This window comes from Berkeleyomyces rouxiae (assembly GCF_048999995.1).
Source record: "Berkeleyomyces rouxiae strain 22BRR77 chromosome Unknown BrBRR77_ptg000012l, whole genome shotgun sequence".
NCBI classification, from domain to species: Eukaryota; Fungi; Ascomycota; class Sordariomycetes; order Microascales; family Ceratocystidaceae; genus Berkeleyomyces; species Berkeleyomyces rouxiae.
This window is the reverse complement of record NW_027396502.1, coordinates 2472814-2486943: the sequence shown is the minus strand read 5'-3', so window position 1 is coordinate 2486943 and position 14130 is coordinate 2472814. Positions and strand designations below refer to the sequence as shown.

At 64.3% G+C, this 14130-nt stretch overlaps 6 protein-coding genes across 6 annotated transcripts; 2 read left to right on the top strand and 4 right to left on the bottom strand.

The window, feature by feature from the left end:
- Nucleotides 1-477: 477 nt before the first annotated feature.
- Nucleotides 478-2900, bottom strand: BROUX77_008016 (uncharacterized protein; the record flags this gene model as incomplete). The annotated part of the gene is made up of 2 exons (XM_073753175.1): nucleotides 478-2457; nucleotides 2532-2900. 2 exons carry the CDS (start codon nucleotides 2898-2900, stop codon nucleotides 478-480), a joined length of 2349 nt encoding a protein of 782 aa, XP_073602309.1.
- Nucleotides 2901-3286: 386 nt separating this feature from the next.
- Nucleotides 3287-4993, top strand: BROUX77_008015 (uncharacterized protein; the record flags this gene model as incomplete). Its single annotated transcript, XM_073753173.1, has 1 exon — nucleotides 3287-4993. The coding sequence occupies one exon, from the start codon at nucleotides 3287-3289 to the stop codon at nucleotides 4991-4993; it is 1707 nt and encodes a 568-aa protein (XP_073602308.1).
- Nucleotides 4994-5288: 295 nt separating this feature from the next.
- On the bottom strand, nucleotides 5289-6479 carry BROUX77_008014 (uncharacterized protein; the record flags this gene model as incomplete). Its single annotated transcript, XM_073753172.1, has 2 exons — nucleotides 5289-6133; nucleotides 6230-6479. 2 exons carry the CDS (start codon nucleotides 6477-6479, stop codon nucleotides 5289-5291), a joined length of 1095 nt encoding a protein of 364 aa, XP_073602307.1.
- Nucleotides 6480-6747: 268 nt separating this feature from the next.
- BROUX77_008013 (uncharacterized protein) lies at nucleotides 6748-9875 on the top strand (the record flags this gene model as incomplete). The annotated part of the gene is made up of 2 exons (XM_073753171.1): nucleotides 6748-6868; nucleotides 6928-9875. The coding sequence occupies 2 exons, from the start codon at nucleotides 6748-6750 to the stop codon at nucleotides 9873-9875; spliced, it is 3069 nt and encodes a 1022-aa protein (XP_073602306.1).
- Nucleotides 9876-10003: 128 nt separating this feature from the next.
- On the bottom strand, nucleotides 10004-12337 carry BROUX77_008012 (uncharacterized protein; the record flags this gene model as incomplete). Its single annotated transcript, XM_073753170.1, has 1 exon — nucleotides 10004-12337. The coding sequence occupies one exon, from the start codon at nucleotides 12335-12337 to the stop codon at nucleotides 10004-10006; it is 2334 nt and encodes a 777-aa protein (XP_073602305.1).
- Nucleotides 12338-12808: 471 nt separating this feature from the next.
- BROUX77_008011 (uncharacterized protein) lies at nucleotides 12809-13795 on the bottom strand (the record flags this gene model as incomplete). Its single annotated transcript, XM_073753169.1, has 2 exons — nucleotides 12809-13426; nucleotides 13496-13795. The coding sequence occupies 2 exons, from the start codon at nucleotides 13793-13795 to the stop codon at nucleotides 12809-12811; spliced, it is 918 nt and encodes a 305-aa protein (XP_073602304.1).
- Nucleotides 13796-14130: the final 335 nt, after the last annotated feature.

Here is a 14130-nt window from a genome sequence, read left to right as displayed (position 1 = left end):
CTCTCCTTGCCTCTCCTAGCTTTGATGCTATCTGGAGATTCGTCAACCCATGGTCTCACCGCCATCGCTTCTCTTTGGAACCTGTGCTTCGTTGTGTGTTTCTGCTTCTTCGGCCACGATATCCTCAAATATACCCATCTAAACTTCTGTGTGTCTTTCGTTACGTTCTTCGTTTCTCCTTTTTTTGGTTTTTTTCAGGCCGTGCTGTGATGTACCTTGGTTTGTTTGCTCTTTTTGCTTCATGTTCCCTTAGTTATTGGCTTTGTCTGCCCGTTCAAGCAAAGAAAAGGAAAATGCCGTATTGCTGTGCTTATTATTGGCCCCTGTGTTGTTGTTGTCCACGTGATTCTCGCTGTATGTCTGTGTCTCTGTCGCCGAAACCAAGCTTGCTATAAGCACCCAAACACTGCTTTGTCTATTTGTCATTCTCGTAATCATACACACGTACAGATACAGACGGCCTACTTCGTCCGGCCCCTACACCGCCAGCGGGCCAACCCGCACCACCTCTCTATCCTTCTCCCTCTGCTTCTTCAGGATCAGCTTCTCCCTGCGCCGGGCCTCGGTTGAAACCTGCCTGAACCTGCCCTTGGCGCCATGCTTGATCTTTGTAATCATATCGCTCGCCATGCCCTTGTCCAGGTTCAACACTGTCAGCGGCTCGCCCATGGGCGGCAGCCTCGTCGGCCTATCCTCGCCGGCGCCAGCAGAGTGTGCGCCGCGCTGGCGCTTGAGCTGGCGCCGCTCTTTGAGCATGGCCAGCTGGTGCTCGTAGTTGAGGGGGTTTGTCAGCGGGGCATTGCGCATCTTGTTGAGAAATACGAGCTGGCCGAGCGTGGGCGGCATGCGGCGCCACGGCATGCTGCGCGTGATGAAGGCGTGCGGCATGTGCTTGCCGGCCCAGCTGTCGGCGCCGTTGACGGCCGCCTCGAGGCTGTGCGCCGTCAGGAGCTGCTGCGGCGAGCCGAGCGCCGGCGCGTTGCTCTGTTCAGCCGGCCGGCCCGCGTTTTGCTGCTGGCGCGCGAGCACGACGTGCACGGGCAGCGGGCGCGTGACGGACACCTTGAACGCGGGCGTGTCGGCGGCGGCGGCGGCGGCAGCGGCGGCACCGCCGCCGTCGTCGTTGTCGTCGATGGGCTCGATGCGCAGGTATTTCCCGTCGGGCCCACACAGCACGTACGTGTCTTGGTTGACGGCGAGCCAGGCGTTCTTGCTTAGGTTGCGGATAGTGCGCTCGGTGCTGCCGTCGGCAATGAAGTCGAAGACGCTGTCGTACTTGACAAACGATACGCTGACGTCCTGGTCGTCAACCTCGATGGGCGGCGGGACGGCGGGCAAGGGGGTCTGTCCCGCGAGTGTGGTCTGGCCCGCTTCCGCCTGGCGCTGGAGCAGCTCCGCGCGGCGCGCCTCGACGTCGGCCATGGACGCCTTGTGCAGCATCTCGCTGGGGTCGAGGCCCAGCAGCGTCGCGACCGTGGTGATGCCCGTGTCCAGCGACGCCACCATGTCGATGACGTGGCAGTCCTTCTTGCCGGGGAACAGGCGCATGCCGCGGCCAATCATCTGCACGAGCAGGTTGCGGCTGCGTGTGGGGCGCGTGAGCAGCACGCAGTCAATGTTGGGGATGTCGGTGCCCTCGGTGAAGACGCCGCAGTTAACGAGCACGGGGAAAGCGCCGGTGCGGAAGGCGTCGAGCGTGGCGGCGCGCTCGGCGGCCGGCGTGGTGCCCGTGACGACGCGCGCGGCGACGCCGCGCGCGACAAACTCGTCGGCCAGCGCAAACACGTGCGCCACGTCGACGCAAAAGACCAGCGTGCTGCGCCGCTCGGCCGCCAGCGACAGCCACGTGCGCACGACAAGCTCGTTGGCCTCGACCGTGTTGACGGCGCTGGACAGCTCGGCCGTGGCAAAGTCGCCGTTGCGCGCGGCACGCACGCTGGCCAGGTCGACGTGCGAAGACACGCTGGTGAAGACCACGTCCGACAGCCACTTTTCGCCAATCATGGTCACGTAGTCGCGGTGGTAGACAATCTCGTCGATGGCGGCGCCGAGGCGCAGGCCGTCGAAGCGCGAGAAGGTGGCGGACACGCCGACCAGCGTCGGCGTCTGGGCGTCGGGCGCCGGCGTGTCCCGCAGGCCAAAGTGCTCCAGCACGGCCTGGTAGCCGGCCGACACGATGTGGTGGGCCTCGTCGACCAACACCAGCTTGTAGTCGTGCGGGTTGAATTTGAGCAGCCGGTCCTGCGAGATGATGCTCTGCATGCTGGCCACGGTGATGTCGGCCATGCCGCTGGCCCGCTGGTTGCCCATCTCAATCTCCACCAGGCTGTCCGGGTACGCAGCGCTGCAGTGTATCGCGGCCTGGTGCACGAGCTCGCGCCGGTGCGCCAGGATCAGCGTCTTGGTCGCGCGCGAGCTGAGTGGCGCCACGCGCGAGATGAGCTGCGTGAAGACGACCTGCAGAGAGTGTTAGCGCTGGGGAGAGCCCGGGGCGGGGGGTCGAAGGTGGCAGGGCACCGGGAGCTCCTTACCGTCTTGCCGCCGCCGGTGGCTAATGACACGCCGAGACGCTTCTTGCCCTGGGCAATGGCCGAGGTCACGGCTTCAATGCACTCCTTCTGGTAGGCGCGCAGCTCGACCTTGTGGGAGCCATGGGCCGGCTTGGCTTCTGGGTCCGCCTCTGCGGCGGCAGCGGCCTTGCCGCGTTTTTTGCCTTTGGCCTTGGTCTTGGCCCTGGGCTGGGCCGCTAGCATGGGTCCCGGGACATGGAACGTCCGTCGGGAGCTGCCGGGCGCCACGGTGGGCCGGCACAAGACCTGCGGGAGCGCCGCGGGGGATGCCGCGGCCACCCGCGCGGGCCGGAGAGCAAGGGTCGCCTGGCGCAACCGGGAGGTCAGCATTATGCAGAGTGTGGAATCGAAGGGGACAGGCAGCTGGAGAAATTCGGATTCCGTGGACGTGGTGTATTCTCCTTCAAGTCTCACAGCAAAATGAAATAAGCAGAACAGAGGTGTTAGTGTAGATTGAGTGGGGGAGGCGTAAGGGTTTGGGTTTGGGTGTGCCCTGTATTATAGCGGGCCGGTCGGTGACGTAGAGCCTGTATTTCAGCGGTGGAAGTTGGACCCTGACCGCCCAAAAACTCTTCACTTTCATCTTCATCGCCATGCCGCACAACGATTTTGTCTTGCGCATTGTTCCGCCTCGCTAGTACTGCGGCCATGATTCAAACGACCACTGTGCCCCGAACCGCGCAATAGCCCTTCTGCACCGTCGTTTCGCCGCCACCATGGATCCGGACACGGCCCAGCCGCCCTCGGCCTCGGCCTCCCGTCGCCTGTCCCCGCCGCCGCACTTCTTCTCCTCGCCGACCAAGCGCCGGCGCGCGTCGCCGCCGCCCGCCGAGCATCCGCGCCCGTTTAAGCGCCGCGCCGGCCCGCTGCACCCCGCATACATCGAGACGCTCAACCAGGCAGTCGACGAAGCCCGCCTGCGCACCAGCCTGGACCCGGGGCCGGCGTCGGCCGCAGCCGCCGCCGGCAGCCGGCTCGCCACCTCGCAGGTTGGCTGCACGCTGTGGACCGAGCACGAGAAGACGGCCTGCTTTGAGGCGCTGGCGCGCCTGGGCCGCGACGACATTGCCGGCATCGCGGCGCAGCTGCGCTCCAAGAGCGAGCCCGAGGTCGCGCAGTACCTGGCCCTGCTCGACGGCGTCAAGCACCAGCGCCGCCAGAGCGGCCGGCTGCTCGTGCTGCACCCGGCCGACATCCCCGCGGCGGCCGAGATCAGCCAGCCGTGCGTGATTGCGCTGGAGGCGGCGGCCGACGCGGTCTCGCTGCGCCAGGACCAGCACGAGGAGACGATTGAGAAGCGCCGATGGGGCGAGGCACTGTGGCGCATCGATGCGTGCGCGGCGCGCCGGCTGGAGGACGAGCGGGCTGCCGGCTCTGAAAGCGAGGATGTGCCGTTTGCCGCGCTGTTCCATACCGAGCGCTTCCTGCTGCTGGCGCGCCGCGTGTTCATGAACGCCGCGGTGCCCGAGTATAACTGGGAGTTTGTCGACGACGAGGAGCCGGCGATCCGCGCGACGGCGCTCGAGGACCTGCATGCGCTGGTGCTTGTCATGACGCGACGCATCGTGCACACGGCGCTGACCATGGCCGCCGGCCGGATAGCGGCCAAGAGCCGCGACCAGGCGGTCCAGAAGGTCGTCCGGCAGCGCGACGTCGAGGCAGCCGTGGCCTCCATGGGGCTTAAGAGCCGCAAGGAGTTCTGGGCGACAGCGCCGCGCAGGCTGCGCCTCAAGGTGATTGACGATAGTGTGGAGGCCGACAGCACAGGACCGGATGCAGACGGTGGTGCCAATGGGGTTGACGAGCGCTACGACGAGGTGCACGGCGCCGACGCTGGTTGCCTGGAGGGCGAGAGCCGTGGCGAGCTCGAGGCTCTTTACAAGACCATGACCTACGACGAAGTCGAGAGCCGGCTGTTGCCACGCACAGGCGCCGATGACGCCACAGGCTCCGCTGACAGCGCCGACGAGCCATACTCATCCTCCACATCGCCCCCGCCAGACGCCGACGAGCCGTCCGCCACGCCGTCGCCGCCATGTAGCCGCTCGGACTCGCCGCTCTTTCCGCACAGCCCGCCGCCGCCCACGCAGCAGACGGCCGACGACCTCGACGAGCTTTTTGCCTACACGGCCGTCGACTTTGGCAACCCGCACTCGGCCGAGGGAGCGCTGCTGCGCCGCCTGCGCGTCGAGCAGGCGTTTGAGGACGTGGCCGACGCTGCTGATGCCGACGCCGCGCAGGCTGAGGAGCGCAGACTGTGGGAGGCTGTTGGCAAGGCGCCCCCGGCTGATGTGCGGGCGCCGGAGCGCGCGGGCGCATCGTTGCGCAAGGGCCTGGCGACGGCGGCTGTGGGCGATATGTACTGCACGGAGGGGTGGAGGGAACATGTGGACTACGTGCCGGAATGGGAGGCCGGGCTGTGAGCGGGAGAGAGACTTGGTGGGTGTGGGTCGGCCGGCTCCGGCCATTAAAGTGATGTCAACAGCGGACAGAATCACCTGCGTTTCCCCTTTGCTCTCAGAGGTCCCGGTGCTCTTGTTTTCTTTTGTTGTTGATACCCCAGAGCACAAACTAGACTGCAAATAATACTAGATGAATAACGCTACTAAAATGATGTGACGCACATTGGATATCGTAACCTGCCGTTTGCTCCCCAAGGCCTCTTTGTCTTCGAGAGCCGCTTGGGCCTGCTTGTCCCAAACTGCACTGCCGAGTCTTCTACCGCCGCTTCTTGGCCCCCCTCCCTCTCCCGCCCCCAGCCCGCCCGCGCGTAGCCTTGGGCTTGGCCTTGGGCTCCTCCTCGGAGCTGGGCGGGTCCTCGGGTTCGTCGTCGCCATCGGATTCCGCGTCTCCAGCCTTGCTCTCGTTCTCCGACGCCACCGGCTGCGGATCCTCCGACTCTGTCGTGCGTCTGCGCGTGTTGCCGCGCGTCCGCGCCCGCTGCCTCGTCGTCGGCGTCGGCGTCGGTGTCGAAACGGCAGCCGCAGCTGCGGCCGCTGCCGCTGCCGCCCGGCCGCGAGTGCCCGTCTTGGGCGTCGCGCGCGCCGGCGCCGCATCGCTCAGGTCCTCGCTGTCGCCAATCGTGCTACTACGCGCGCCGGCGCGGGTGGCAAGCTGGGCGGCCTCGCTGCGGCGCTGCTTGCGCCTACCGACCGCTGTAGTTGGCGTCGGCGTCCCAGCAGCAGCAGCAGCAGCAGCAGCAGGCGGTTGCGGGCTGGGAGCGGCGGCGGCGGCGGTGCCGGTGCTGGGGGCGGGCGACGCGGGGGGCGACTCGGGGGCGGGCGAGCCGTTCAGGCACTCGGGCGAGGTGTCGCGGTCGGGGTCGAGCACGCGGTCCATGATGCGCGAGTAGAACATGGACGTAGGCAGCTGGAACTCGTGGTAGCGGTCCTCGGGCGCGTCGTCCTCAAAGTTCTCGCGCTCGTCGATGGCGTCCAGGTTGTAGAAGACGCGCAGCTTCTGCCAGATGTGCGGGATGCGGATGTGCGGGTAGATTTCCGGGTCGAAGCCGTGGTTGCGCAGGTGTTCGTGGATGGAAAGCATGCGGAAGCGGCGGTGCATGCCTGTCAGCGGCCGGATGGCGGGTTAGTACGGGGCCACGGAGACGAAGACGGGGACGGCAGCGAGGCTGAGGGCCGGCCGCCCGGACGGCCACTTACCGGCTGGCTTCCAGCGAATGGTCGCCTTGAACAGCGAGGCCTCCTGGTCTGCAGTCCAGTAGCTGGTCAGGTCCTCGAGGCCGCGCTGGTTGATGGACAGCGGCGAGCCGGCAGACGACGACGCGGGCGGCGGCGAATTCGACGGCGACTTGGACGGCGATGCGCGGTCGACTTCCATGGCGTCGCCGTCGCCGTCGCTCTCGGGCGGGGCCGGCAGCGGGCCGGTCTTGAGCTTTTTCCTGGGCGGCATGCTGCGGGCGGCGGAAATGTGGCGGGCGGCGGGTTTCGGTGCGGCTGGCAAGATTCTTAAGGCGCCCACGCCACGCCGAAATCAGACAAGGCCGTAACCAAACAAGGCCGTGGGCTAGCTCAGCGCTGGGCCAAATGTATCTGCACAGCGCCCCAGCAGCCACACGCACCCTGATGTCTGTGGCTTTTGGCCCCACCACGCCCCCCAAAGCACTCTTTGACGCGTTTGCTTCCGCGAGTTCGCCGCGCCTTGTCTCGACATCTCCGCAATGGACCCACCGCCCCCCGAAGCGCTTGCCGTGCGGGACCTGCAGAACCCGTCGCCGTGGCTGTTTGCCGAGCCCGATGCCGACCGGCGCACCACGCTTTACTTTGGCCGCGACATCTCCGGTGAGTCTGCCGCCGGCCGTCTGTCGCCGTCTGGGCCCGGCCCGCTAACGCTCTGCCAGATGTCTCCGATGGCCGGCTGCCGCCCGGCGATGCGCTGCCGTGCACTTCGTTTTTCACGCTGCCGCAAATCGACGGCGATGCTGCCGTTGAAGTGCTGTCGCTCCCGTGCCTGGACCTTGTTGCTCCCACCGCCCATGGAGCAGCTGCCGGCGATGCATCCAATGGCCCCGAGTCTGCCGAGGCCGACTCCGACTCCGGGTCTTGTGCTGGCGATGATCTGTGGCTCGCGGCTTCTACGCCCGCCCCCAAACAGCCATCCTATCACTCGTGGGCCGCCTTTGTGAGCCCGGACGACGGGCCACCAGCTCCCGAGGCTCTCCTGATGACCGAGGCACCCCCAGAGGCATACGACGCCATCCTTCCCCAGATCTCGCCTCAAGAGTCCCCAGACACAGTGGCCGACACCTCGATTTACATGGCGTGTCTCCTGTCGGCCGTGCTGGGCCGCGAGTCCGTCTTCTTCTCGTGGAACGCCGACAAGACCGCCCTTGCGCCCGCCATCCCGAATCTCCGCGTCTCGGGGCACTCGCGCCACGTGCTCCGGCGTCTGGAGAGCCGCTGCCTGACCTGCGGCACGCTCTTTGGCTTGCTGCAGGCGTTTGTGCACAGCACGTACACCACAGCATCGTCGCGGTGCCGCGTGGCCCTCGGTAGCGCCATCGAAACCGTGCTCGGCGTGGTCGAGTCGGACATGGCGCTCGTGGCGCAGCCGCAGTCGCTGCTCCAGCTGCTGGTGCTCATCGACAAAGTCCACCTGGTCTTTACGCAGTTCCACGAGCTGGTGGCCCGCCTGCGCCCAGACCACCCCGACGAGGCGATTCTGCAGGCAGTCTTCCAGCACGCGCAAATCTCCGAGTACAGCTCGGCCCCGATCCACGCCGCCATGCGCGTACTGCTGCAGCGCGTCTCGCAGCCGTGGATCGACTTTATCGAGGAGTGGGTGGGCCTGAAGCACGAGGACGGCCTGCCGCTGCGCAAGGACGACGTCGGCGCCGCCAAGCACTTTGTCAAGGTCGAGCCCGAGATCTTCATCGACGACTTTGGCGAAGAGGTGGAAGAGGTCGACTTCCGTCTCGACCGCAGTCGCATGCCCGACTTTGTGCCCAACGACATGGCCGACTCGATTTTCGAGGCTGGCCGCAACATCCGCTTCATCCGCACCGAGCACGCCGGCCATCCGCTAACGAACCTCGACACTGTCGCCAGCAATAGTCCGCCCGACTCCGCGTGGCGCTTTGACTGGGACTCGATCTTGGATCTCGAGAAGCGCGCCGTGGCCTACGAAACGGCGCTGGTCCAGGCCATCGCCGCCGCTCGGCAGTCGAGTGCCGTGGACGCTACTCCTCCGGCTGAAAAGTTTGACCCCCCTTTAGCTGGCCTCCCATCTACTACTGATTCTACGGCCGGCTGGGGCCTGCAGATCTACGGTTTCGACGAGCCGGATATCGGCGCCCATCTTGACGTCTCCATGGTCGAGCTGGCAAAGCCTCTGCCGGAGCTTGTGCGACGCGACCCGCTCGCCGACACCATCCGAGAATGTCTACAGCACCAGCGGCAGGATCCGTCTACCCAAAATCTTCCGATCACCGCAACACCTGCCCTTCGCCATCCAGGCTCTAGCGTCCAAGTCGTCGCCCCGCACTGGTCTCTCCTCCCGCTGCTGTCCTTCAACCCGCTGACCTCGGCCCACGGCAAAGTCGTCAACCGCGAGAGTCTCAAGCTCCTCTTCACTCACCACGACCTCCTCGGCCACCTGCGCCTGCAGAAAGACTTTCATCTGTTTGGCAACGGCCGCTTCGCCAGCCGCCTGACGCACGCGCTCTTTGATCCGCAGCTCGAAACCACCGAGCGCGTCGCCGGCGTCGCCGCCCAGGGCGGCCTCATGGGCCTGCGCCTGACCAGCCGCGACAAGTGGCCGCCGGCCAGCTCCGAGCTGCGGCTCGCGCTGATGGGCATCCTGGCCGAGAGCTACGCCGCCGGCGCCTCGGCTGCGCCCCAGGCCACGGCCAGCGCCGCCCGCAACACTGCCGATCTCCCCGGCGACCTGTCGTTTGCCGTGCGCACCATGACCGACGCCGACATTGACAAGTGCATGGACCCCAACGCGCTCGAAGCCATGGACTTCCTGCGTCTGTCGTACAAGCCACCGCCTGCGCTGGCGCCCATCTTCACCCCGCTCATCATGATGCAGTACGACCGCATCTTCAAGCAGATGCTGCGCGTCGCACGCCTGCTCTACGTCGTCGACGGGCTCTCGCGCAGCGCCATCGCCCCGTCTGCCACCGCCGCCGGGGCCGGGGCCAGCACCATCGCCCGCCGCTTCTGCTACGAGGCCCACCACTTTGTCTACACCGTCGCCGGCCACTTTGTCGACTGCGGCATCACGCTGCCCTGGCGCGCTTTCGAGGCATGGCTAGCCGGCGTGCAGCGCGACCTAGTAGCCGACAGCGCGCCGGCGCCAGAAGCGGGCGCATCGCCGACCCGCCGCGCCAGCCGCACACACAGCCCCGAGCGTCTACGCGTCTGCCACGCGTTGATTCTCGACCGCGTGCTCATCTCGCTGTTCCTGCGCAAGCGCCAGCAGCACGTGTCGGCCTTGCTCAACGACATCTTTGGCCTCGTCCTGCGCTTCGACAAGGTCTTCCGCCGCACGCACAGCGCTGCCCGCAGCCGCACTCGTGTGCGGCCTGACGCGGGTCAAGAGGCGCGAGCTGAAGACGCCGCGGTGGCGGCGCTCTATGCGGACTTCCGCGCAAAGGTCGCCAGCTTCATCGCCGTCTGCCGCGCCATCACGGAGAAGCCGGATATCACGGTGCGCTACGAGGCACGCGACAAGGCCGACGAGGTCCGCGCCGAACTGGGCGATGCACTTGATGGGAACACGGTGGCGATGCTGTTGGTGAAGCTGGACATTGCAGGGTTTTATCTCAAGGGGCACGATGTCTAGATGCGGAGAGCGGGGAGGGGCGGGGTCTCTGGGCTAGAGTAGGTGAACCATATCTAGACATAACTACGTAAGCGCTTGTTTCTATCAACCGTGTCTGGAATCCATCATCCCGTCTTCTTGCACATCTACTAATCAATGACCCGCAGCATGTCAAAGGCCCGGTGTGAAATTGCCTTTTCCATGAGCTTTGTCGGCGTCATCTCCTCTGTTGCCTCTCCGTCCTGAACCACCACATCGCCCTCCGCGTTTACCTCTACTTTGACCAACTCCTCTCCCAGCGCCGCCTGGCCAAAGCTATTGCCCTCCAAAAACACCTTGAGCATGGCCTGCGAGAAGCCCGAGAGCATCGCCGTGCCCGGCTCGTCCTTTTGCACCGGATGCGCGCCTGCGCGACCAGCCAGATTCCAAAACACCATCTCGGGCATTGCGTAGCCGGCATCGGCGTAGTGCTTCTGGATCGCCTGGAACGACGTGGTCCACTCGCTCGCGCCAGCAGCAGCGCACTCGTCAAACTGCATGTCGGTAAAGACAAACACGCGCTTCGGCATCTCGGCTGCCGGCACCTTGTTGCGCACGGCTGCCGACAGGAGCAGCCTGTCAAACACGGCTACAAAGTCCGTGTTGTAGCCCATGTCCATCTTCATCATGGCGTCAATCTTGTCCGAGAACGTCTGCGACACGTCCACCTCGTGCAGCTTCGGCTCCGCCGTGAACGATATGATCTTGCCGCCAAAGGCACCCGGGCACACCTCGCTGATTAGGAGGCTCAGTCCGAGCGCGTGTTCCAGCGGGCTCGGGTCCCCGGGCCCGCCTATCGTTTGAGTCATGCTCCCGCTGACGTCGCAGACGGCGATGGAGGCAGCGCTCAACGTGCCCGAATCCTTGATTCTTTGCACAAGAGTCTCCCATTGGCCGTTGTTGATTCGCGTCTCAACCTCCCTCAGGCCCGCCATCTTCTCATCGCCCGCCTTCAGGTGCGCCTTGACCAACAGTCCAGGGGTCGCTGTCGCACCACTCATCTTTGCCCGACCCTTGGCCACCCGTTCCAGATACTCCAGAAAGCGGTCCCTGTCTTTCTCAAGAAACTTGGGCGCGTTATTCCGGAGCGCCGCCGTCGCCAGCCGGTCGTACTTGATCTTGCTGTATTCACCCGACGACAAGAACCGCTCCAGCACCTCCAAGTGTGCGCGCAGCGTCGAGACGTCCCGGCGGTACCGATCGCGCGCCAGCCACAGGTACCGCACGCGCCGCCTCTCCGCGTCCCGCGCCACCTCTGCGTCGCGCGCGATTTCGTCGGCAAACAGCGCCTCGGGGTACATGGCCTCGGCAATCGTCGACACGATAAACGTCTTTTTGTCGTGCGCGCCGCCGTGGCTCGGCGCCCATTTGGCGCACAGCGAGATGAAGCGCTTGGCTTTCGCGTCTGTGTCGCGCAGTCGTGCCAGGTCGCGCGCCAGCTGTGTGGCAAAGGCGCGGGCCACGGCGGTGTGCAGGGCGCAGTAGCGCGGGTCGTGTGTGAAGCGGTGGATGGCGCGGGCGTGGCAAAAGTCGCGCGCCGTGATGGGCTGGCGCATGCTGTCGTCGTCCTTCTTCTGGGCTTCCTGCTTGGCAAAGCCCTTGGGCATCTTGATTGTCAGGGGGCTTCCGGAGTCGACCTTGTCGCCAATGGCGAAGCTATCAGTCAGCGCAAGCACGAGCACGTTCAGCAAGTCTTTCCAGAACCCGTGCGCAACGCCCGTGGCAATGTCGTAGGCCAGCTCGTCCTCGGCCGTCTCCAGCGTCAGCCCGTCAACGACGTGCGCAATGTCATCGGCGCCGACAGCCTCCAACGTATCCTGTGCAAGCTTCTTGGCGATCACGGGCCGGCCCAGCCAGTGGATGTTGGCTATCAGCGTCCGCGGGTGGTTTTTGTACAGCCAGCCGGTGGAATTGTAAAAGGAGATGCGCTCGCCCTTGCCGAGGTGAATTGACCGCATGTAGAAAATAATCTTGAGGGCCTTGAGCGGATCCTCGGCCCAGGCCTTGCTGAGCAGGAGGTCGGCCTCCTTGATCCCAGTGGCATTGTTGAACTCTGTGAAAGCGTCGACAAGGCCAGAGAGCGAGGACTTGAAGGCCGGGTCTCCATTGTCTGTGCGCGTCATATTTTTCGGCGCGGCATTGCAATATCTCCTGTCATCCCGCCAGCGGTCTGCAGCAGTAGCATTCTGTGCTCCCCGCCTGGCAATCTTCTGTCTGCCGTACTCCTCATACGCCTCGTTTCGTGCACGTCGGTACTGTATGTATTTTCCCTCTGGCGTGACATCGTCCACGGCGAACGGCCCCCCCTCGCTGCCGCTGTAAGGCTGCGAGAGCGCAGTGTCGGCAATAAGAGCATCGATAAAAGCTTCGTGCGAGCCGGCGAGAAGCCTGCTGGGTGGGAAGGAGACTGGGAAGGTCGACTTGGAGAACCAGTACTTGGCCATGGCGATGTGGGAGGATGGTCCGCGAGGGGCGTCAATGTTCAAAAGCACGGGTTGTCTGTGTATGAGAGGAAACTGAAGAGAGACTTGCCTTGTGTAAGGCCGTTCTTGGAGAATCACGTCTCAGTAATGAAACGATCAAGGACTGATTGTGTGCCCTCGGAGAGACACCACTGCGGGGTTTTGAGGCTAGCTAACGCCCCCTTTGGGCGAGATCATCAGCATGCAGCCCGCCTGCGGCTGACTCAGGCCAAAATTGCCCGTTTGAGCTTGCCGGGCAATAATGGTCGCGAGATGTGTGGTTGGAGAAGGCGTGCTCCTCTGCCCAAAGCAGTACTGGTATACAACTCCGGCCAGTGACTCAGACCGCCGATGTTCGCTAACCCTAAAAGACCCTACTTTCTCTAGATGATACCATGAACCAGATCTCTTGAACTACATACGCAAGCTATTCAGAACCACCCAACGCTGGGCTCACAGTCCCTGCAGTCCCTCAGCAGCCTCCTCATATGACGGGCTGGCCTCAACCTCGACCGCTTTGACTAGCAAAGCGTGCGATGTGCCCTCTCGGACCCGCGACTCACGCAGGCCGCAGACCCGGCCAACCGCTGCCACAGCCATCGAGTGCATAGCCAGGGAGACAGCGTCGCTCGAGTCGTTGGCAAAAATGTCTTCGAGCACAGCCTGCTTGCGGGCCAGATGGTCCTGCAGGGGCTCCCAGCGATCGGCGCGCCACAGCTCGTCGGTCTCAGTGAATCCAGGCTCGATGCGGTACTCGGGGAACGCGTCGGCAATGTACGACCGCGTCGACCGGCGGTCGCACGTGTGGTCCGTCATGCGCTCGCGCAGAAACTCCTTGATCGTCGGCTGGTACGTCTGGCCGCGCGCCGCGCACAGCGGCCCAAAGACCAGCTTGCTCGTCTGCAGGCAGCGCGTCAACGGGCTGCTGTACAGCGACGGCATCGGCGCGCCGTGTGCGAGGAACGAGGCCCAGAGCCGGCTCAGTTCGACGGCTTGGTCGATGCCTTCCTGCACGAGGCGCGCGTCGGAGAGCAGGATGCCGTCGACGGAGTCTAGCTTCGAGATGTGGTCCTAGGGGGAGGGAAGAAAAGGTAAGCTTCAAGAGGCGCCGTACAAGCGGGGCAGGGCTTCTCAACTCACATCCCATTCCTTCTGGCCGACCTTGCGGATCATGGCGTTGTGGTCGCCCACGCCATGGCGCGTCAGGTATACAATCTTGTACTTAGTGCCCGGCTCGGCCGCCGCGTTCAGCCGCTTGACATACGCCGTCAGCCGCTCCCACGGCTGCAGCTGGGCTGCCGCCTCGTCGTCGCCAGGATACGCCCGGTCGATGATGGCCAGGTCAGGCTGCGTGGTGACCTTGTAGGCCGGGTCGGCGGCGCAGCGGGGCGCAAAGTCGACGAAGATGTCGGGAAGCGCCTGAAACTTGTAGTGCGGCATTGGAGGCGAGCGTAAGACGTGTTGAGTATAAGACAGAGCGTGGCTGCGGTTGGTTTGGAGTGTAAGACGGATGATGACACTGGCTCACCGACACTCCCTGAAGCTATTGGTAAAGCCACTGTAATAGTCCATGTGTCCCTTTTCTGGCCATCCTATTGCTGGGATTATAGCGGGGGAGTCCTGTAATACACATGTAGGGAGCCCCAAAGAAAGCCTCGGCCGCATCACAGCAAATTCAAGAAACCCCAAGACCAAGCAAACAATCAGTATATTCAAGAAGAATGGAGATATTAAACACAATAGAAAGCAAAAGCTCAAGCTCAAGCCCAATAAAT